Source organism: Radiomyces spectabilis (genome assembly GCF_025331425.1).
Source record: "Radiomyces spectabilis strain NRRL 2753 chromosome Unknown BYT42scaffold_1, whole genome shotgun sequence".
Taxonomy (NCBI): Eukaryota; Fungi; Mucoromycota; class Mucoromycetes; order Mucorales; family Radiomycetaceae; genus Radiomyces; species Radiomyces spectabilis.
The window spans coordinates 1,786,738-1,807,978 of NW_026251926.1; the positions used below are offsets into that span (position 1 = coordinate 1,786,738).

General features: G+C 42.5%; 7 protein-coding genes across 7 annotated transcripts; 3 read left to right on the forward strand and 4 right to left on the reverse strand.

The window, feature by feature from the left end:
- Window positions 1-90: 90 nt before the first annotated feature.
- BYT42DRAFT_487947 (uncharacterized protein) lies at window positions 91-777 on the reverse strand (the record flags this gene model as incomplete). The annotated part of the gene is made up of 2 exons (XM_051563841.1): window positions 91-541; window positions 683-777. The coding sequence occupies 2 exons, from the start codon at window positions 775-777 to the stop codon at window positions 91-93; spliced, it is 546 nt and encodes a 181-aa protein (XP_051428443.1).
- A 6,557-nt stretch (window positions 778-7,334) lies between these two features.
- Window positions 7,335-9,167, forward strand: BYT42DRAFT_552648 (uncharacterized protein). The gene is made up of 7 exons (XM_051566401.1): window positions 7,335-7,607; window positions 7,679-7,814; window positions 7,894-8,018; window positions 8,087-8,195; window positions 8,259-8,464; window positions 8,551-8,861; window positions 8,935-9,167. Exons 1-7 carry the CDS (start codon window positions 7,417-7,419, stop codon window positions 9,039-9,041), a joined length of 1,185 nt encoding a protein of 394 aa, XP_051428444.1. The 5' UTR covers window positions 7,335-7,416; the 3' UTR covers window positions 9,042-9,167.
- An 870-nt stretch (window positions 9,168-10,037) lies between these two features.
- BYT42DRAFT_552650 (uncharacterized protein) lies at window positions 10,038-12,019 on the forward strand. The gene is made up of 2 exons (XM_051566402.1): window positions 10,038-10,596; window positions 10,700-12,019. The coding sequence occupies exons 1-2, from the start codon at window positions 10,290-10,292 to the stop codon at window positions 11,674-11,676; spliced, it is 1,284 nt and encodes a 427-aa protein (XP_051428445.1). The 5' UTR covers window positions 10,038-10,289; the 3' UTR covers window positions 11,677-12,019.
- A 956-nt stretch (window positions 12,020-12,975) lies between these two features.
- BYT42DRAFT_552652 (uncharacterized protein) lies at window positions 12,976-16,242 on the reverse strand. The gene is made up of 2 exons (XM_051566403.1): window positions 15,564-16,242; window positions 12,976-15,459 (listed from the first exon to the last, which is right to left on the reverse strand). Exons 1-2 carry the CDS (start codon window positions 15,753-15,755, stop codon window positions 13,426-13,428), a joined length of 2,226 nt encoding a protein of 741 aa, XP_051428446.1. The 5' UTR covers window positions 15,756-16,242; the 3' UTR covers window positions 12,976-13,425.
- A 498-nt stretch (window positions 16,243-16,740) lies between these two features.
- BYT42DRAFT_23513 (uncharacterized protein) lies at window positions 16,741-17,766 on the forward strand. The gene is made up of 2 exons (XM_051562636.1): window positions 16,741-17,376; window positions 17,521-17,766. Exons 1-2 carry the CDS (start codon window positions 17,048-17,050, stop codon window positions 17,648-17,650), a joined length of 459 nt encoding a protein of 152 aa, XP_051428447.1. The 5' UTR covers window positions 16,741-17,047; the 3' UTR covers window positions 17,651-17,766.
- Window positions 17,767-19,193: 1,427 nt separating this feature from the next.
- Window positions 19,194-20,098, reverse strand: BYT42DRAFT_23522 (uncharacterized protein). The gene has a single exon (XM_051562637.1). It carries the CDS (start codon window positions 19,926-19,928, stop codon window positions 19,452-19,454), a length of 477 nt encoding a protein of 158 aa, XP_051428448.1. The 5' UTR covers window positions 19,929-20,098; the 3' UTR covers window positions 19,194-19,451.
- A 170-nt stretch (window positions 20,099-20,268) lies between these two features.
- BYT42DRAFT_609677 (uncharacterized protein) lies at window positions 20,269-20,572 on the reverse strand (the record flags this gene model as incomplete). The annotated part of the gene is made up of 2 exons (XM_051571297.1): window positions 20,269-20,298; window positions 20,366-20,572. 2 exons carry the CDS (start codon window positions 20,570-20,572, stop codon window positions 20,269-20,271), a joined length of 237 nt encoding a protein of 78 aa, XP_051428449.1.
- Window positions 20,573-21,241: the final 669 nt, after the last annotated feature.

The following is a 21,241-nucleotide window of genomic DNA, read 5'->3' on the forward strand; positions in this document are numbered from 1 at the left end:
TCAAGTTGATAATAATGAAGCAAGATTAATCCTTTTATTCCAATAATCAAAACGAAAAAGAACCAAAGATGGTAATAATAATAAAAATTTTCAAGGGATATACTTTATCCATGGAAGTATGGTTTCCTCTTCGGTTTCAATGCTGCTATAGCCAATGGAAGAAAAGGAGGAGGCGGTTGAAGAGGACGATGAAGAACTGCTACTGCCACTGTAACGTCGTTTGAAAGGTGATTTAGCGAATGCTGTGTACAAGCTAATCATGCGAGGCAATGCGGCAGGTGTGTTCGAGATCGGGTGGTCGATAACCAAGCCGAGTTTGGAATTCCAGATAGGCCGATCAGGGTTGGCGAAAAAGCGGGATTCGTTTCTGACAAACGAGAACGAAGGGCGATCAATATCGTGAATGAAGGTACAACGAGTTCCGTAAGGGCAGGCTCCTTCGACATGGTATGCACGACAAATTTGGGTTTTGTAACGATCGTGTCTTGGGATTGTTCGTAGCTCGCTGTCACCGTGAGCATAACGACATTTCCTGCCATAGCTGATTCCCGCCACCCAGTAAAAAAAAAATTTAACAAACAGAGGCCAATTTGAGATGATTGATTAGCATCAATAAAAGAAAACGGGGATCCATGGGTGAATGCTTGTTTGTTTTCTCAGCCGCATGGTCTTTGCTCCTTACCGACAGTGACCTAGTTCGGCCCAATTTCGGCAATATTCAGTTTTATACAGTGTAGTTTGTTTAATCCGGTTGAAATGGGAGCCTTCGTCCGTCATTTTGGTGGTTTCAAATTCGTGGTCGTGGTCCAATTGTCCATCGTAATTCGGCAGATGGCCGGTCCATGGCATATCTTTAGCGATCAAAGAAGACAAGTCATCCATTGGTATTCTGAAAGAAAGCAATAACGCATATATTTATAAGGGAGGATATATTTATATATATTAAAAAAGGAAGAATGATGGGAAAGGAAAAAGAAGGTAAAGAAATGGTTTACAAAGGGGTGAATTATGCTGGGGAAGTGTTGTTTCGCAGCAGTAAAAATAATGAGGATCAGTTTTATCACATTTTTTCCAGATAAAAAAAAAAAAGGGTCAAGTGTCTCTTTCTTTTTTTTTTTCCTATTACAATCAATGACCAGAATAACAACCTAAACGCAGGTTTCTTTCTTGTTGTGGCAATGACAAAGAATCCAATGGGGATGTGATAATGACAACGTATATTTGGTACATTAAGGAGTCTCTTTTCCAAGGTCTAAAACTTGCTGGCATGCTTGATTCCCGCGAATACAAATATACCAGTCCTTCACACGGCATTTAATTTCGTTGGACGCACACGGACATTGCCACGGCTCCTTTACACAATCTGACGTCTTTTCGCATGCATAGAATGGGCAGTTTTCTAAATAAAGTTTTTCATCATAATAATGGCGATTAAAAATAATGGTGTTTCATTGGCACTATCACGAACTCGTGTTTTTTTTTTCCAACACAGTCATCCATTGCTTCCTTTTACCTGGTCGTTTGGTCAATGCCAAGGTAGATTCTGGTCTACCGAATGAAGGGGACGGGGTATTCTGCTGCTCGGCGTTATTGCCAAATATAATGTTCTTGAAATCGAATGCATTGCAGGCCATGGTTCCCATCGCAATGCATAAACATAACCATTGCAAAGTGACATGCATTTCGTACGTTGGGATGTTTTTTATCGCGTAGGTGCAGAGACGGTGCAGGACGGAAAACGGAGGGAGAGATGCTGCCGCATTTAGGAATTGCCGTGACTTCTTTGTGTCAGTGATTCCAAGCAATTCTCTTTGACACATTTGCGTGCATACCAAATAAAATACAGCAAACCCTCTTTTACTCGTTTTGGTTGTTTCTCGTTTTTACTTGCATAATTAGGCCATGGGCCGGATTCATATCGATACATCGTCTGAAAATGCCCTACCACTTTTCCGTTCATCAACCACTGCGCTCTTTTGATCAAAGAGAAATTGTTTCTTTTTTTGATGCGTGGTGAGATTAACTGGAATTTGCTAATTGCAAAAGAACGATCAGTTCGATTACCGCTTTCTTTGGTTGTTTTAGGAGTCATCTGAGCATCATTGCGTGCCGTACTTGCAGCATCTAACACAATGAAAAAGTGTGTACTGTGAAATTATCATACTTCGCTCTCTATTCAAAATGACGTTTAGTGCCAAAAGTAGCGGCATAATAAAGTCTTTTATCTCTTTGTGCGTTGATGTGCCGTTTTAGCAGCATGCTTTAGAGATGAGGAAAGAACACTAATTAAGTTTAGATCGATGTAGGATTAATTGGATGTATTGAAAATGATAATGAAATCTTGCGCGGGTTTATGGGCTTGGGCACAGAATAATGTGTGCGTTTTGTTTTGTGCAGTACTATATCAAAAATAGAAACACTTATGTTAAGAACATTTTTGCAGCGATCTACCGGCTTTTTATGATATCAGTTTTTGGTTCACACTGTCATATTATTATTTATCAGTGTCACAAGGGTACGAACTGTTAATGCCCTGATTCGGGTTTCGTTTACAGCACCCCTTACCCTTTCTCAGCACCCACTTGATGGTTGTATTATCTCTTGAAAAAAATGCTGCAAAAAAAGTGTCAGATTCCTGAAAATATGGATTGACAGTTCGTTGATTTGCCTGTTTTGTTTAATCGCATGCAATTCTATGCATAAAGAAGCAGTGGCGATCATAGACATAACCGATCATAGGCATCGATTATGTGCGTCTACTTTTGACTTGTGGATCTGAACCACTGAAGCAAAATTTATATAAAAAATGTGAGAGAAGAAACAGATGGGATCCTAGGTTCAATAGTTTTAAGAACATTCAATCAGGAATTGGATTGTGATAAAAGAAGATGGCCGTAATCCTCACATTAGCTGCATATATGTCGTGTTCGATATAATAAAATCATATGCACCCGTCTCTCTCCCATCAGAACAAATACATTTCTACTCGTAGTAACCACGTAGAATCTTACCAGCATACTCACAATATTTACATCAATATATTGCGTTGTGCAACGCTCAAATAAACCCTTAATAGGATAAGCCTCATGGCCATCTTTATTCAGGAACCAACCTTTGACATAAAACAATCATACGACAGAAGGAATCGGTTAATTTTCTTGGACGCATTTCACCGTCTTCCTCTAACTCAAAGTTCACATGAATAACTGCTTTCCCTTATCATTCTCCATTGCTTTTTATAAACTTACAGGAGTAAACATTGTCCTATAATATAATCAGTTCAAATAACGATCCATCATAGCATATAGAAGGGGACATAGAATGAAGAAATGATATGGGCCTTTTTCTGTTCTCTTGTTTCTCTAAATAAATTAGACTCTCCAGGTTCCCCATTGTTTTCACATTTTATTACTCTTCAAGCACCAGAGTCCCGTTAGTTGCCTTTTTACGATGATAGTCACCTAACCGGGTCAACTCGACAGGGTACGTATGGATTGGATGATGCATGCATGTGGGAAATTAATGCAATAGTACCGAGGGGTTTCCAGGCAAAAATAAGAGAGGATAAATACCTACCATTATTAAAATGTTTGGGAGTTATGCGCGCTAATTTTCAGTCACAAGGCAGTCACATTGGGTTTTTGCTACATTTGTCGGCTTTGATTGGGTAATTTTTGAAAAACAAATATATATGATTGGTTGAAACGAAACCAGACAGCTGTTGATCGGCCCGACCTTTGCGCTCGAATTTTTAACATGAAGCGTAAAGCTCTGATGGAAGATCTAAAGAAGAACCATGTTTGGGAAGAGTCGTTACCCATGTACACACGGCGGAGTTTTAGAAGCGAGGCTTACTGCATCTTCATTTGCTTTTGATGTTACTCCGGAGGATAAGCCGAGAACACTTGATGACTATGATCGTATCGTGTGTGCCGAACTTCCGGACAGAGAGAGATTTCCTGATCTCTACGACACCGTCAGCAGATGTATGATGCACGGTCCGTGTGGAACAACGCATCCGAGGTGTCCCTGCATGGAAAACGGCTCATGTAAAAAGCGTTACCCGCGCTCCTTCAATGAAGCTACTATCGAAGATCACAGTGGTTACCCGTTATACCGTCGTCGCAACAATGGTGATTTTGTGGTCAAGAACCATGTCCAGTTGGACATAGATGGGTTGTTCCCCACAATCGATATCTCTGTGCAAGATATAACGCTCACATTAACGTCGAAATCTGTACTTCTCTGGAAAGCGTCAAATACCTGTACAAGTATGTTTACAAAGGCCACGATCGTGCTGCAGCAGCAATGTATCATGCCGACAATGACAGAAAATGTCAGGCTCCTGACCCGTTTGCGCTTTGGATGCAGTTCCGCCAGCACTTGGCAGAAGACTATATCCATTTTTGGAGCAATCAAAATCAAGACAATGATCATCAAATTGAGCCGCCCCAAATCGTGTACGATCGCGCTTTGCTGGACATTGAAGAGTATCTGAACCGCCAATCGGGCACTGCTGAATTACGATCGCTTTGTTCTTCCTGATCGCCAAGAAATTGGCAGAAGCACACTTCGCTGTCAGCCCAGACTGGTAAGAGAACAATTCGATCTCATCGCAAACGCTGCCAATGTTCCCCAAACACACGAGGGCCTAAACCGTGATCAACATGCCGTATACGACGCAATTCTCCAGAGTGTCACGCATGGAAACAACAAATCAGCCCGATTGTTCTTTGTTGATGGTTCTGGTGGCGTCTTTACCCTTATGTTGTTGTTTTTATTATTCCTTTATATCTAACTGTTTGTATTTTGTCTTATGCTCCTTTGCTTTCATCCTTTGCTATGATTTTTCAAGTTATTCTTCACCTTTATGTTTTACTGTATGCTTTTTATCCTTATGTTCCTTTTGATTTTATCCTTAGCTATGTTTTCCCAAGTATGATTTTTTCTGTTATCTATTTTTGTCTCTCCATTTAATATTATACGATGCCTGACTATTTCTGTTCCTAAATTTGTGTACATATTGTTGTTCCTCTGTCGTGGATGAAGAAAATGATCGCTATGTGGCGGTAGGTCAGGGGGGGGGCGCAAGACCCCCGGGAAAAAAGAAAAAGAGACTGTACTACTCTGTTGTCCATTGAATACGCAAAGATTTTGCGCACATCAACTAAATCTTACCGAAAAATCATCCGCTTATTGACAAAAGATTAGAGTACCATCAAGCGAGACCCTTGGATACACAAATTCGAGTGCGGAGTTCTGAATATTGCAAATGGAGCATCCCATTCCAAACGCATCTTTAATCAGCTACTATTCCCACTAGCCTCAGATTAACAACAAACTACAGACCGAAAGAGCATAACTTTGTGATCTTTAAGATCAACAGGCGCTACTAGTCTACATAATTAAAATCTTTGGGAAATTAGCGATTTTGTAAATCACATGATCTACACTAAGTTATCAGGACCTGTTAAACGTTTTTTTTTTATCTTACAACCATGCCTCGCTGCCCACTTTCACGATAATAGGCGAAACAATCAGCAGCAAGATGCCGTTTGCGCCAGTTGTGGTTAAACAGAGTATCGTCGTCTTTCGAATAAAAATGTGAGTAGAGCTCTTTTTGAAGAAAAGTGGTTGATGATATGACTGGCGTTCTTCTGTAGCATCATTCAATTTTTTTTTATTTTTTTTTTTGGTCAGTTATACTGTATATGTCCTTTCATTCTCTTTCAATTTTCAATTAATCGATTAATACATAAGCAGACGTGCTTCGATCTATGAATTCATGCATCAGTGGGGTGACTATTGTTTCATCCATGGAGAATCATATATTTTTGTCTTCAATCTTATCTTTTTTCTTTTGCTTTTCTCTCTCTCTTTCTGTTTGCTTGATAAACCCTCACTATCATTGTATCAAGATCCCATCCGCATCCATCATCCAGACCATTCTTATCCCGTGTATCTAACTTGGTTAAATCGACCACCATCCTCAAAAAGGTAAGCGTCGAGTGGTCTACCATCGATTTTGCTCCGGCAAAACAGACTTGGGGACTCTCGATATATGGAATCCAACTCGAAGTTACCGTCACTTCTGGCCACGTCAATATTTTTGCCTGCTCAAGCTGACACCACCGATCCATCGCTTAACTGTCCCTGGAAGCAATTTTATTTTCCGCATCGAAGAAGAAGCTTACCTGGCGGTCCGTATCATCTTTTTTTTTGGTCCGGTTCACCATTTGGTTCAAAGGCAAGTCCAATTTCTTTTCCTTTGCTATTATGTAATGAACGTATACTAATTCAAATTTTTTCAATGTCATATAATCCAAGTCATGTCAAGCGATCAATGGCTATTGCAAACTCATATAACAAAGGTAAAATATCTTGACGAAAATTTGAATCAATCAAAGAGCTTACTAACTCATTTTTTTTTAAATACCCAACATTCCCACACAACATTCTAGATCTATCATAACCTTGGGCGGGACGGGACTGAGGGGGTCAATAAGTGCTGCTGCACACATGTTTGGAAATCATGACTGTACGGTATGCCAGAGTATTGACATTAATATACCAAAGTTCCATCAAGAGTCTCGCCCAGGTTATGCCGTATTGCGTTAGGCTTTTGTCTGACGAATGTCGCTAAATGTAAGGGGGCGACGTCCAGTAGCAGGTGGCATCCATTGCACAGCAGGTGTACGGCTTGTTAAAGGCGAAAGAAGAATACGGTAATCCTTTTGAAAAAACAAGTTTAGTCACACCATCAACGCTTGAATGATGAGCAATTTGGCTTGGTCAGTGACATATTGGCTCGTCAAGATAAAGCAATCGGCATTTAATCTTACTAATCGGAGAATCTGCGATCATTTAATAGAAAGGCATTGGTCGTTGTCAAAATAAACTTTGAAGTATCCTCTCGCATGAAACTTTGTTATTATGATAAAAGTTATCAAAACGAGTGAGCCACGATAATTTGAGGCACATATATCATGCCTCATTTATTGACACAATTTCCACAGTAAATACAGTATAATTTCGTACCTATAGTTAATGTAATGTGATCACAACGCATTTCGAAAGATGTATACATTTGTTTGCGAAAGCAACCGTCGACAATAGGCTTTCTCGAAAGGCTCTTCCCCCAAATTTGAACATTTTCATGTCCCCCCAGCCAATATTTTGCACTCATCCAATGAAAATTCAAGGTTAGTATCTGAAAACCAGAGATCCAAAGATAGCCAGCGAATCAAAAAAGCAAGAAAAACAAAACGGTTTCCTTTTTTGTGAATTACGAAAAGATTTTTCGATTTTTTTTTTAAAGTGTCGCAGTTGGTACTCTTGGACATCAAGCGGTCTTCCTTGTTGTTGGTATTCTCATTTTCCCTTTCCTTCCTTATTTCCCACCTTTCCCTTCCCTTGATGCCTCCTTCTGTACATGATGTCGAAATGTTACCGCATAAACGTGTAGCCACCTTGGAAGAAAAACATGCCAATTTGGTTAAGACCATCCCGGAGTTTGACCGGATTGACATTGGTCATCGCATCCCAGATTTACCCGCAGATCTCCAAGATATTAAAAGCATCCTTGTTACTGGCGGTGCCGGTTTCATGTAAGCACTCAAGATGATGGCCTATGAAAAGAATCACTTGTACTTAACTCACTGCATTTCGTTGCCTGTAGTGGAAGCTTTCTTGTCCGAAAATTAGTCGTTCTTTATCCTGAATACCATATCTACGTTGTTGACAAGCTCGATTATTGCGGATCTATCAATAACCTCAAAATTCTGAATGATTTTCCGAATTATACCTTCATCAAAGTATGTGATTTATGTCATGCATGATGCAGAAAAGGGAGTCACTACTCATATGATTCATATGATTTGTCAATTTTTTTAGGGAGATATAACCTCATCCGATTTCATGGCGTTTATATTGAAAGAGAAAAAGATCGATGTCATATTTCATTTAGCAGCACAAACACATGTCGACAATTCTTTTGGCGACTCATTCGAATTTACCAGGTACATAGACAAAGATTTAAAAGATTGTGGGGCATAATATTGGACTGGATTTCTCACATGTTCTCTAGAAATAATGTGATGGGGACCCATGTCATGTTAGAAGCTGCCAAGGTACATCGTGTACGACGATTCATTCATGTGAGCACAGACGAAGTCTACGGCGAAGTCGTCAGTCGGGTATATGTTCAATTTCAATGGTGGAGATTCATCAAGTGCCTGTCAATTAACATGCATGAATAGCCGGATTGTGTAGAAAATACAATTTTAGCGCCTTCAAATCCGTACTCAGCAACTAAAGCCGCCGCCGAATGTCTAGTCAAAGCGTATCACATGTCATTTGGTCTACCTATCATGATCACTCGTTCCAATAACGTATACGGACCTTACCAGTATCCAGAAAAGATCACTTCCAAGTTCGTCTGCAGTTTATTACGCGGTGGTAAATGGTAAGCCTTGCATCTTTTAAATTTTTGGCATACCGAGGGGTGACACTATGACGGGACATCAAGGAACTAAAATGGATGCAATGCAGTTATATCCATGGTGACGGTCATAATTCTCGAAAATATCTGTATGCCGCGGATGTGGCCGATGCATTTGATATGGTGCTTCACAAGGGCCAAGTGGGAGAAACATACAATATCGGATCAGCTTTCGAGATTTCCAATCTGGAACTTGCTAAACGACTGATACGATTATTTGGTTATAAAGACGTCGAGAATCATCTCGAATTTGTCCAAGATCGTGCCTTTAACGATATGCGATACGCTGTCGATTGTTCGAAACTGGAAAAATTAGGCTGGGCCCCGCGCACCCGATTTGATGAAGGTTTATTAAGAACAAGTAAGTGGTTTTTTTTTTCCCACCACAGATCGCTCCATGATCCATCCGCTGATAAAAGGTAATTATTTGACAGTTGAATGGTATCGTAATCGAGCGAGCGAATGGTGGGGCGATATTTCCGGAGCACTTGTCCCACATCCCTTCAAAGCGATACCGGCTTATGATGCATCAACCGTCTGAAACTTTTAGAGTTTTTTTTTTTGTTTTTTTTTGTTTTTGGAAGCGTAAAGCTGCTTAGATTTTTCGGAAACATTATAGAAAGTTACTTTGGCAATAAAAGAGAAAAAGTCATCTATCAACATCAAATTCTGCCCATCGTAAGCAGCAAGTCGTTGAATTCAAAAGTAATGGTTGTTAATGCAAAAAGGGGTTGATCTCCTTATCAAAAAAATGACGTTCCGCTGGTTTGTCGTCACTGATGTCAATCATGATTGGATCGAGGTAATGACATTGTCTCTTTCGTGTGTAACTGCAACTTTAATAAGAATTCCATTGTATGTCATATGATGCGACAGGGCGGTCTTCCCATCTCATCAACTTCACACGACCTGGGCTGAACACTTCACTTATAGTACATCACCTGTTCTCTATAATAAGAAGAATTTACGGCTGGCTCATATCGAACAGATTTACAATTTTTGTGGGGCAGATTCATCCTGGGTGATACTATGCTTTGTAACCATCCGTTTTTGCAGTAGTGCTAGTTTTATAGTATGATATGTAGTTGATGCTACGGAATTAATTAGTCAGCCAATGATAGATTGAACAGAGAGAGGTTTGAAAGAGGATGACAATACAAAGATCACATAGACAACCTATTTCAAATTTATGATTCCATTCAATGACCGTTCTGAAACAAAGAGATGCGGGAACATGGGGCAAGGCAGTTACAGAATTCATTATTTTTATATGCAAAAGCCAATGGTCGGAAATGCAGTGTTTGTGATCACACAGGCATATTTGTCGATCTGTGTGTGTGTGTGGGGGGAATTATCACTGAGAAAGCAACCGCTGCGGATTATAAAGATAACTGGTCAGTGATCGTTTACAAGATATGAGTCAACCAATCAAATCGCTTCTTCAAATAACCTAAGGAAATAGAGGTTTGACCAACTATGCTTTTGGTGTGAGTTTTCAAGTAGAAAAAATGAAAAGTCGCACTGTAGGATGGTCGCATGATCTGCTAAGGAAGAAAAGATGAGCTGGAATTTCTTTTTCTTTCTCCTTGCAGTTTAGAGTCACCACTGGTGCGGCTGGACCGTTTGACCGTTGTGACTCACATGGAAGGCAATTGATGCCTGCATGATGATTTGCTTATTTTTTTTAGGGTTCTATATTTTTTTTTCCAGAAGGCAATCCTTTTAAAGTAAAAGCATCTACTTTCCTTTTTGCCTTTCTTCCTGCTCCTTCTCCTCCTGAACAATCTTTATGACTTCTTCTTTTTCTACTTCATCCTCTTTTTTAGAATTGGAGCGGCAAGTATCGCTCCAAGAATTACAAGACCAACCACAGCTGACATTCAACGAACCGGCGCGACCTCTGCGGTACGTGAGCATTCACAATCGACAGTTTCGACGACCACCGGCCCATTTTTACGTGCAAACGACAAGAGAGTATTACAATCATGATCATCGTATTTTGTGTTATCCAGGAGCCGTATTTCAGGGCACCGTTCACATCAAGCTCAATGAACCGCTTGCTGCACAGCATGTCAAACTAATATTTAAAGCCTCGGGTGAATAGAAAACATGTCAAAATCTGTGGTATGCGAGACATTACAGGCATTAACACCTTGATTGCCCTGTTTTCTACTTTTTTTTTTCTATGCTGGATTCCAGAGAAAATCAACTATGACGCTCTCGGATGGTCAAAAAAAGCCAAGAGCCAGCGGCTGTTTGCGGTACGAACGATTTTGTGGGGAGCTTCCGAAGCCGGCCATCGTCCGCATAATGCATGGCCTGTCATGGAAGCCGGTGAGCACGCCTTTCCCTTTATGTGCGAAATGCCACTCGTCAACTATCCGCCTTCATTCCGGCATTACCTAGTGAACGTTGTATTCTCTCTGATCGCCGTCATCGAACGTCCGGGACAACGGCCATTTCAAACTGAGCCGTATTTGATACAATATCAACCTGTTGTGGAAACGCATCGGTCTAAATTACCGATCCTGTACCGTGATGAAGCTCGTGTTACCAATCAAATTTCTGCTCGAATTGCATTACCAGGTCTAGCTTACACCATCACAGACGCGCCCATTGTTATTCCGCTAAAATTCTCACTGTGCAATGTGAAATCCAAATTGCCCATGGCCAAAGTACGCGTATTGCTCCAACAAAAGATTCGAATCACCAACGGTAAATCGTTACGGGTCAAAGCGGCAACAGTGCATGTGGCCGAACATTCGTTCCGTTCGTGTAAAGCCGACACCGAATCGATGACGTTTCGACTACGATTGCAACCAGAAGAGATCACACCTAACTTGACCTATTCTGAACGACTGAAAATTGAATACACTCTCATCATGACCGTCAAGTTACGGCATGGGCTTTTAGTCACGAAACGAACATTATTCGAAGTCCCAATTTGGTTTGGCACTCTCATGTCAGGAGCCCAACCCCCTGTTGATCTAGTTAACTTCACAGATGACCAAGTAATGCATGATTCCACACTGCAAACGAAGCCCAAATTTTTACGATCGCCCAACTTGGATGAAGAATACCATCTACCTCCATACGATGCAATCAAACCACCCGAATACGCCGCGGCGACCGCTCACACAATGATCGCAGCGCCAATCCCTGCTGCATCATCCTGAACAGTTTACCCTTACGACCTGCCCCTTCATTGCCGTTACCTGTCCATTCTTTCCATACTCTTTCTCTACCCCTTTTTTCATATACCCAAGTCCTTTTTTTGATGGGTCGCATATTTATATACTGTGAGAGGCACCTTATAAATTAATCACTTTAACATCTCTTTTCAGCCTCGGTCTTTACTTCAAATTTTTTCGGAGCATATTCACAGGATTCCGTTGTCAAGGGGAACTACATTTGCTGGTAAATCTGCATGCCGGCAGCATAATTTTCCAAAGGCTGCTAAGCAACCATCGAATGCAACTCCATAACTCCAAAATAAAATAAAGTATCGTTAAAGTCGACTGAAAAAGATGAACAGATATATACAATTAGAATGGATACTGAACCATTGATGAGCAATTCATTTCATGAGGGTATATGAAGACGAGATTCTCCTTGAATATATCCGTGGACGCTATACTCTAAACTATACTATATGTAATGTCTATCCCTTCAGAGCAACACTTCGAGTATGAGTGACAGGAATAAAGCTGCTGTAAGATCCAACAAATTCTTTAGCATGCGATGAGGGAATTGGATGGCACAGACCGCGGACTCAAAGTATAGTGAATGAACTATGGTAACGAATACAACGTATATTTCCAAACCAATGCTGCACTTTTAGTTATCACATGCCATGTTGACCATATGATCACATACGCATAATCCAGAAAAATTCTGCAGGAGCTCACTGTTGCTGCGCTGCGAGGGTGATCAAATGTAAATATCCATCAATCATTGGCGATAATATCATATTTTCCTTCGACAACCTTCGTCGTTTTCAGCTACCTACTTAATTTTCAATAATGTTGCTTAATGGCGCACCCACTCGGGCAATCATGGTCAGTGTTCTGATTCCTGCTTTCAGATCCGAATTCGACAGGTCACTGCGATCAAATCTTCAATGGATTTTTTTTTTTGGCGCATGGCACTTTCCATGGATTAAATATAGCTGTTATTGTCTTTTTGTATACTCAAACATTACGTTAAGCAATGTTACAGTATTCAAATAAATCTCCCTACCTTTAATTTAGCAGAAAGTGGTATCTGATGAATGCCGACGAACCTGAAGAAAATCGTAAAATTGTCTTTATGAACAGCCTGGTAACCTGGTAGCCTGGGAGGATAAGTTTTTGTTCAGCCATTCCTTCGTCGCTAGCCTTTGCGCACTCTGTCGTGTGGGTTGCTTTCTAATCGTAAAGGATAAACGAAAAAATTATAATAGAAACAAAGTCAGTTTTCCCCTTGGCTTTAATTCTCTTATATTTGGGGCCGCTGCATGCTGTATAAGATAAGGGTGTGGGTTTAAATAAGATAGGACGTATTGCTCTCCGCTTATCACTCTGTATCTGCCGCGCCAACTCATTTAAAAATAAGCGATTAACGCTTTACAGTACCACTGTCTTCGCTTCAAGTTTCTTTTCATTGGTGCCAAGCGGCTATTTCCCCTCATCATTGGGCGAATGACTTTCAAGATGAACCAAAAAGCAAACAAGGACAGGTGTTTCAAAAAGGAACGACAGTATACATTTAGTGAAACGGATATCATGACAGGGGAAGGATATACAGCTTTGAAAACAAGAGAATAAAGGGTATATATAAAAAAATATATATGTATAGGTGGTTGACAAAAAGGCAACCAATGAGAAAGCAAAGGATATTCAATGCTGCAACATGAAAAGCAAAGTCAAAAAAAGGGCATCATTGCACTAGTGAACAATCACAATTTGGCTGGTGCCATCGATGCCTTGAATATCGCTTACGCTGACAATGCTTCCGGTGTCACTCCCACTGCCGGAATGGTCGAGTACAATACTTTCACGTTTGGAAGATCGAGATCGTCGTTTGGAAGAGCTCTTTTGATAATATATGTTGCGTGGATCTTCATCAAACAGGGCCATACTACCAACTTTGGCCAAAGCCATCCGACGGCGGAAGTGGAGACATTGCTTGAACATGGCCATAGGCGGTGTGCTTTGCATTAATCCTTGACGCAAGTGGGAAATAAAGCTGTAGAAATCACACACGGCCACCAATCGATCGCGACAGAACCGGTCAATGGGAAGCCATGGTTGCTGTTTCATGGTGGTTGCATTGGACGTCGGCGGTTGAGTAGAATGCAAACGCATACGGAATTCGCAAACACGCAGCAATCCACAGCAAGTACACTTGCTCTTAGGGGGCATGGGAGGTGGTTGGTTCACAATGGGAGTTCCGGGAGCCGAAGACGCCATACTGATGTGACTCGCACAAGGCGAAGTAGACGTGGACGAGGCTGAGGAGGAAGAAAACGTGGACATGGATGCACCCGACCACGTCTGAATTTCACACTTGTTTTTCGCAATGGCGTCAATCAGTTTTCGTTTGAACCACGGCGATTTCCACCACGACGAGCCGGCATTTTGGAATAAACAGGGATCAATATCTTCGGTCATGACGCGTTTCATAAACGGAGTCGAAGGCATGACAACGTGAGAAGCCGAGCTCAACATTTTCAGGTGTTTCTGGAATTCATCAAAAATCAAGCCATCGATTCGAACAGTCTTGTTCGATAAACCTTGGATCGCTTCTTCAGCGTTCAGTGGGACGAGAGTTTGGCTAAGACCCGAAAATCTAAAAGAGCCCGATGAGTGACGACCGTGGAAACTCATTCTGGAGATGGAACTGGTGAGTTCGTCTTCTTGCGGGATTCGGGAAGCGTAACTGTTGCCTTGGTGAGTAACGGAATCCAGTTCCACAAGTAATTCTTTCATTTGTTTTAATCGTTTTTCTCGAACATCCCACGCTTGAAGCACTCCGGCGAACTTGCCATCGGTATCCCGATTCATGCGCACCAGTCCGTCACGATCGGTGACTTCGTCCATCAGTATTTGGTTCAAAGCAGTGAATAACGAACTGGTAATTTCTTCCACGTCCTCTTCCACGGCTTCCTTGGCTTGTTCCACCACGACTCGGAGTTGTTCTTCTTCGGCTAAAGCGGATGCCAGGGAAGCTAAATCACGTTTCAGGTATGCTTTCTGCTCAATTTGTTGATCAAGCTGGGTTAACAATTGTCGACAGTTGGCACAAAAAGTGGTATCTGCGAGAGCCGAAATGGCGTGGGGGACATAACTTGTACGAGGGGCAGGGTGAGGGGTAGGTATGGTATGATCCTCCTCCGTAGAGGGAATACGTGTCATGGAAGAAACCGAGGTGGTGGTAGAAAAGACCCCGCTGGTTTGTTGTACAGAATCGTTATCAGCTATTGTGGGTCGTGAGGTATCGGAGCCGTCGATACTGTCATGGGAAGGATCTAAACCGTCCATAAGATCGACAGGATGAATATGCTGCAACCAGTTCTCGGAGGTGGTTGCATTAAAATCGTGGGCGGTTGTGTCCCCGGCCGCGGCCGCGGCTTCCTGTCGTCGTCGCCATTCATTGGCAGCGGCTTGACGGCGTTCCAGTTCGCCTTCTTCCAAATCCTCTGCTTCATCGTGATAGGCGGTGGGCGGGTCCACGGCTGGTGTGGCCGCTTGTTGCGCTTGTCGCAGATAATTTAAGCACAAGGTAAGATTGGTGACGGTTTGTTCGCTGAGTTCAGAGGCGGATTCTTCTGAAACCATATCCGACAAAAGGACGATGCTTTCTTTGCTGTTGAACTCCAGCCGCTGGAGTTTGCTGGACAAGTGGTGGATATACTGGTCTTTCTGTGAAAGTCCCACTAACCAATCGTGCCGATCATGTTCATACTTTCGATGAATGGCCTGAAATTCACAGTACAACATTAGCTTTCATCTTGTTCATTTCGGTAAATAAAAAAGGGGTAGAGAAACAGTGAATGGATGGATGGCGACCATGTTTTACTTACAGATAAATCAGTTTCTAATTCTATCACTCTTGATTCAAGTTTAGCTATAATATCTTGAGCTTGAAGTAGAAATGGCAGCACGTCTTCTTCTGAGAATTCTTCAGCACCAAACTGAATTTCGTCCAGTAGTTCCTCCCTGTGCGAAGGAGGGGACATAATGGAAACATTATCGTCGTCATGAGCCATGTCCATGGTATAATTTATCCGCAACAAAATGAATGCTTGCTGTAAAGGAGGAGACACAGAAACAGGTTTCAGACTATGGTTACTTTTAAAAAGTGGAGAAAAATGTAGATGTGTATAAAAAAAAAGGAAGAGGGAGGAGGCAAGGGTGAAGCAAAGTAGTTGCCGCCCTTTGAAACTGCAAGATGGGACCTGTATGAAAACAAGTAGGTAGGCTTAGCGCGAAAAAAAAATGAAAGAAAGACAAAAGTAACGCGCGCTTTGGGTAGTGGGGGAGCACAGACGAAAAAAGAAAAAAAAAGGATCAGAAAAGGTTCATATAATGAAAAGGAAATAGGATTGTGTTCTCCTTTTCGTCAATAAATCATCGAGGATTTATGTGAAGAATTGCAGAAATTATCGACTGCTAGATTAAAGCAACGTGATGTATACGTCAGATAAAGGCACCGGTATATGCACAGGTATGCGATCAGGTTTTCTTCTTTTTTGTCGGACGCTTTATTTGGCGTTATTTTGTTGCACTCAATTTTTGCTGGCAAGACACACACACACATGACATGGAGAAATAGGACTCCGCTTGAGGTGACCTGGACTTTTTTTTGTTTTTCAATGAGCGATGATGAACCCGTGGCATCGGTGTTTCTTGTTTTTTTTAATACGCATTATTCTTCGTCTGGGTGGATCTAAGCATTAAAGCACTGTATCATCTTTCTTTCGAGAGCTCACACTTTGGTGCGCTAACGTCCTCCCGTTCTCGACCTGAAGCCTCTCAATCGCTACATCCGACTCCGGCATTTCAAGATGGAATCCTTGAAAACCGTATGCAAATTGATCAACCCAGACTATTACCTAACCAGAATCGATCTCACCGACGCCTTTTAACATATCCTCGCCCTCAATTTCACAACGCTATCTACATTTCGGATAAAAAGACCAACTGTATCAGTTTTGGGAGCTTTCCTACGGTCTCTTACTCAGCCCCTCTGGTCTTTACCAAGGTTTTTCGTCGTCCTCTACCGAAATCGGCTCAACGCAAAGGCATGCACATTTCCGCTTACTTTGACGACTTTGCTCATCATCGCACGAGACTCTGTCACTTCCCAAACGTCACATCCAACTGGTTTTACGCAAACTCTATTCTGTCGGATTTTTAGTCAAAGACACCAAATCCAGCCTCACGCCTTCGCAGACTATCAACGCCTCAGCTTCAACATCGACAACCGCAACATGTGCATATATCTTCCACCCAGCAAGATTCGAGACTTACGTCGCGAAGCTTTCCGCTTGATCCGTCGTCCCCAATGCAGCAATCTGTAAATTGGCTTGCTTACTCTTGCGGTTTTTCCTGTGTGTCTCATAACACCTCATTTAATTTCCGCCAAGAACATGCCTGTGCGACGCTGTCTGTCCTGGTCATCCCGAATCCATCTCCCCGACACGGCTCTCCAAAAACTCACAATGGTGGACAGATAGCCTTTGAGCCTGGAATGGCCTCAGCTGTCTGCCAACCTCCCTCCAACATAAAGTCTTTACAGACGCCCCCGATCAGGTTGGCGGATAGTCACGGCGAACACCACCTGGCACGGCCTAGCTTCACCAACCGTCAGCAACACATCAACTGGAAGGAGCTGTGAGTATTTGGAGAACGACCACCTACCCTCCCTCCGAAGATAATGTTCAAAATTTATTGCGAAATATGACCGCGATCGCCTATGTGAACAATTTTGGCGGCACTCAAACCCCCAATCTCACGAATCTGTCTCGACTTATCTAGAACTATTGTCTTCACACGGGTACTTGTCTCCAAATGTCTTATGTACCATCGAGTCAATCCGGCCGACGACCCCTTGCGCCAAATGATGCAACAACCCAAATGGACGATCAGTCACTCCGGTCTCGAATGAAATGACAGGCTCCACTCGAGCCGTTCGTGCTGCTTGTTGTAATCCAACATGATCAGTTACATATCCGACACGGCCCGTCACCAATTCGACCTCTCATTTGACCTGGAATAATGTCCGTCCATTAATCTGGATATCATCTCCTCCTCAGACCAAGACATCGTTCTTCTATCGGAAACTCACCTTGAAAGAGGCTACTACTCAGGAACCATATAAATACCTATCGGTGTTCATTATGAATATCATACTGGTGCCTCCCTTGACGAGGTCGTGTCCCAATGGCGCATGGTCATCCAAAGCCATTTTCAATCATTTTTATCAGCTATCTCACGAAACAAACACATATTTTACAGCCTTAACGTTGCAACCATCTCACCTGTCTGCTCTGGAGCCACAATCAGTTGATCCACTTCCTCGAATAATGGTTCTTGTGGCGGAGGCCGTAGGCCGAACACCTATCATCATTATTCGAGGAAGTGGATTAACGGATTGTTCCGCCCACGCTTTCTCTCTTACAGGCGATTATACACTACTTTAAAGGCACCGAGAGTTTTAAAGGCACAGTGTTTAGATGAAAAAATCTTATAGAGTCCCGAGAAATAAAACCCGGATGATTACACAATCACGACAATGTATTAAATGGGGAATAGATCAATTGGCTGATTGTTCTTTTGATGACTGATACGATGAGGATAATGATGTTGTAGAGGATGAATAGGAAAAGGAGAGGATACAAATAGTATTTAAGCTATTAAACGTGGTAAGCCAATGAGAACAACATCCTAATCGTATAACGCTTTGCTGATCTGTTCAATTTTCCGAGGCCATTCTTCAGATCCGTTAACTGGCTATTCAGTGGCCTGTTGTTAATGATAACAATTTGTTCTTGATCTTTATTAACTTAAAAGAGTAACTGGATCTTGCCCAATATGTTATGAATAATTGAAACTTTTTTTGCCTTCGTAAGCAGTTTCATAACTGTCTTCATACAGCGTTTTCGTCATTTCTGATAACTTGGATAGCGATTTCCCTGAAAAGCAAGGACCCTATTTTTTCTTGGGATACTGACGTTTGGCTCAACTCTTGGTTCGACAATGTCCAGATTGTCAAGGGCTGTAACTCCAACTGCGAGGCAATCGTTGTCACCGAACGGCACATAGTCTAAGTCGACAGATGATAGAATTTTTCGCACCGGTCTAAGCAAGTACAACGACGGCATTGACTGGGAACGGAAAAGCGTTGGACTTGACAACTTGGATGTGCCCGCATCGATCGAGCCGTATTGCATACTGTCATGGTTGTATACGAGGGGGAACCCATCGACGCAACTTGGCCAGCATCATCTTATCCTCTTGGGTCGCTTGACCCGCAGCGTGAGAGTCCGTGGTTGTCAAGGTCGCCTCGCGATGTGTAAAAGAGGGTTGCTTGCTTGTAGGCTGTTCCGCTTTAATACAGCCTCTACTTGTTCATCAACAGAATCCAATTCGTCGATTTTTCTCTTTTGCACAAAGGACACATCTAAGCGGTGCTTTGACATGGACGACGAATGATCGTTGTTTTGTTATGTGATCGACCATGGATTTTGGATCCAACAAAGCGAAGGGCCCGTAGCCTGAAGTTTGGGAGGCGGGCTGCAGATGCCGGAGGCCTTGAACATGTTAACAATGCGGAGGGTGATAAAGGACGCAGTGTCCGCCAATAAGTCATGTAATACGCTGATAAATACGATGGTCTCGGAAGAAGGGACGATACCCTCACGAAGACCATTTGACCCAGCACAGAAAATCGACTTCGGATGACGTCCCTATCTTCTCTCAAGTTCACGAGCTTCTTGAAACCTATAAAGAGCGTCCCGATTCTTGCGGGTCAACCGAAGCGGGTAGCGCTTCCTGTCCGTACAAGAGTTCGTAGGGAGATTACACGCACCACCTCGTGTGCCTTGGTTCGGTAAGCGTATAGAACTGCTCATAGCGACCAGGATATACTTGTTACCAGAATTTGACCTTTGTAGAGGTCCTACGTAATCTAAACTGAACTGTTCAAACAAGTTCAAGATTGGCACATTAGTCCTGGGCATCGATTCCGGTATATCACCAAACAATTGGCGTTCCATGCAGAAGGAAGAAATCCAGTGGTCGGGTGATACCCGAGAGGCGAAACCGGATTCGGATAGTTGATGGTCGTTGCGGCGAGCGTGAAGACTGATTGAAACATTGTTGAGGGCGAACGGCGTGTAGTCGCGGGCAAGGTTACGAGGACATTCCGAATAAAATCGGTCCATTTCGGTAATGGATTACGAAAGGAAGCCCGTTCCATACCGGGGAGGGCTTGGAGAAACTCGGAATAAGGCCGGAAACCGGTATCGAGAGCACGTTCAAAAATGAAAGGGTCTTTCTGATCCACTGACATATTGGCGATTGACGTTGACCATTTTCCAAGGCATGAACGCGTTCCAGCAAGACCAACGCCCATGGATGGACGGTGGCCATAGAATCTCCTTGCAAGTCATGAGGTTCATGAAATTATCACTGATAGGAGGGACGACGGCATACTCTCAATTGCGAGCTCTCGAAAGAAAGATGATAAAAAAGAGTACATCTGTACGACTTGCGTTCCAAAATTCACTCCAATTTCACGCGACTTTTGAGCGCCTAATGATGAAGCATTCGCAGCCGATTTTCTGGCTTGAATTGTCCGCGTGATATAAGGCTGACTTACAGCTTCTTGGTCCTCCACGGCGTCATCGTCGGCATTACCCTTACGAATTCCACAGTCTCCGTAATGCGTGCAAGTGAACCAGATTACACGGTCTTTGGAACGTTTGTCAACGAGTACGATGTTAAACTTCCGTCCGTATTCGGCAACAGCGTCACGAACGTCGGCAACTGAATGATATCCGCGTAGGGCAATTACAGCGTTATCCATTCACTTTCACAAAACTGTTGAAAGCTTCGACAGTTGTCAGCGTCGGCTCAGGACATATTCATTGTTCTCCGCGTGACGTCATGCTCTTCGGTTTTTTGGAGTGAATGGCAATTTTATGCACCTGAGACGCAACAGTTCAAAAGCAACATCAGTGAGCTGCCTTTGAATAAAAATTCCACTTTTACGCATCTCGTATTGTACATACAGATTTGTTCAAACAGTTATTGTTGATAGTTGCTTGGGTCGGATTCGGCGTCGGAAAGCCACTGGGATAATGTATTGCCAAATCATTTCGAGTCTGACGGAAAAATGCAAGTTATCCCGGAGGTCAACTGTCCTCTCATTTTTGTATAGGTGGAAGCGAAGAGAATACGTGTAATCAAAAAGCGACGAGGGGAAACAGCCGAAAACCAGCTTGTAGAAAAGAGACAAATTGTGACCAAACTGTAGCAAAGTTGGCCTAAGCAGCAACCAGTTTAATGAAGAAGACCTTTTTATTCATCAGATGAAGAATTTCTTCAAAAGGACAAAATCGCTAGACTCAAAGGCCAACAATTTATCGTAAAAGCGACATTTCTTTTTCTGCTACGGACATATAAAATGACAAGATTCACCGCTCTCGCTGTAAGAATTGCATCGTTCATTTGCTTGTGCAACATGGGCACTCTC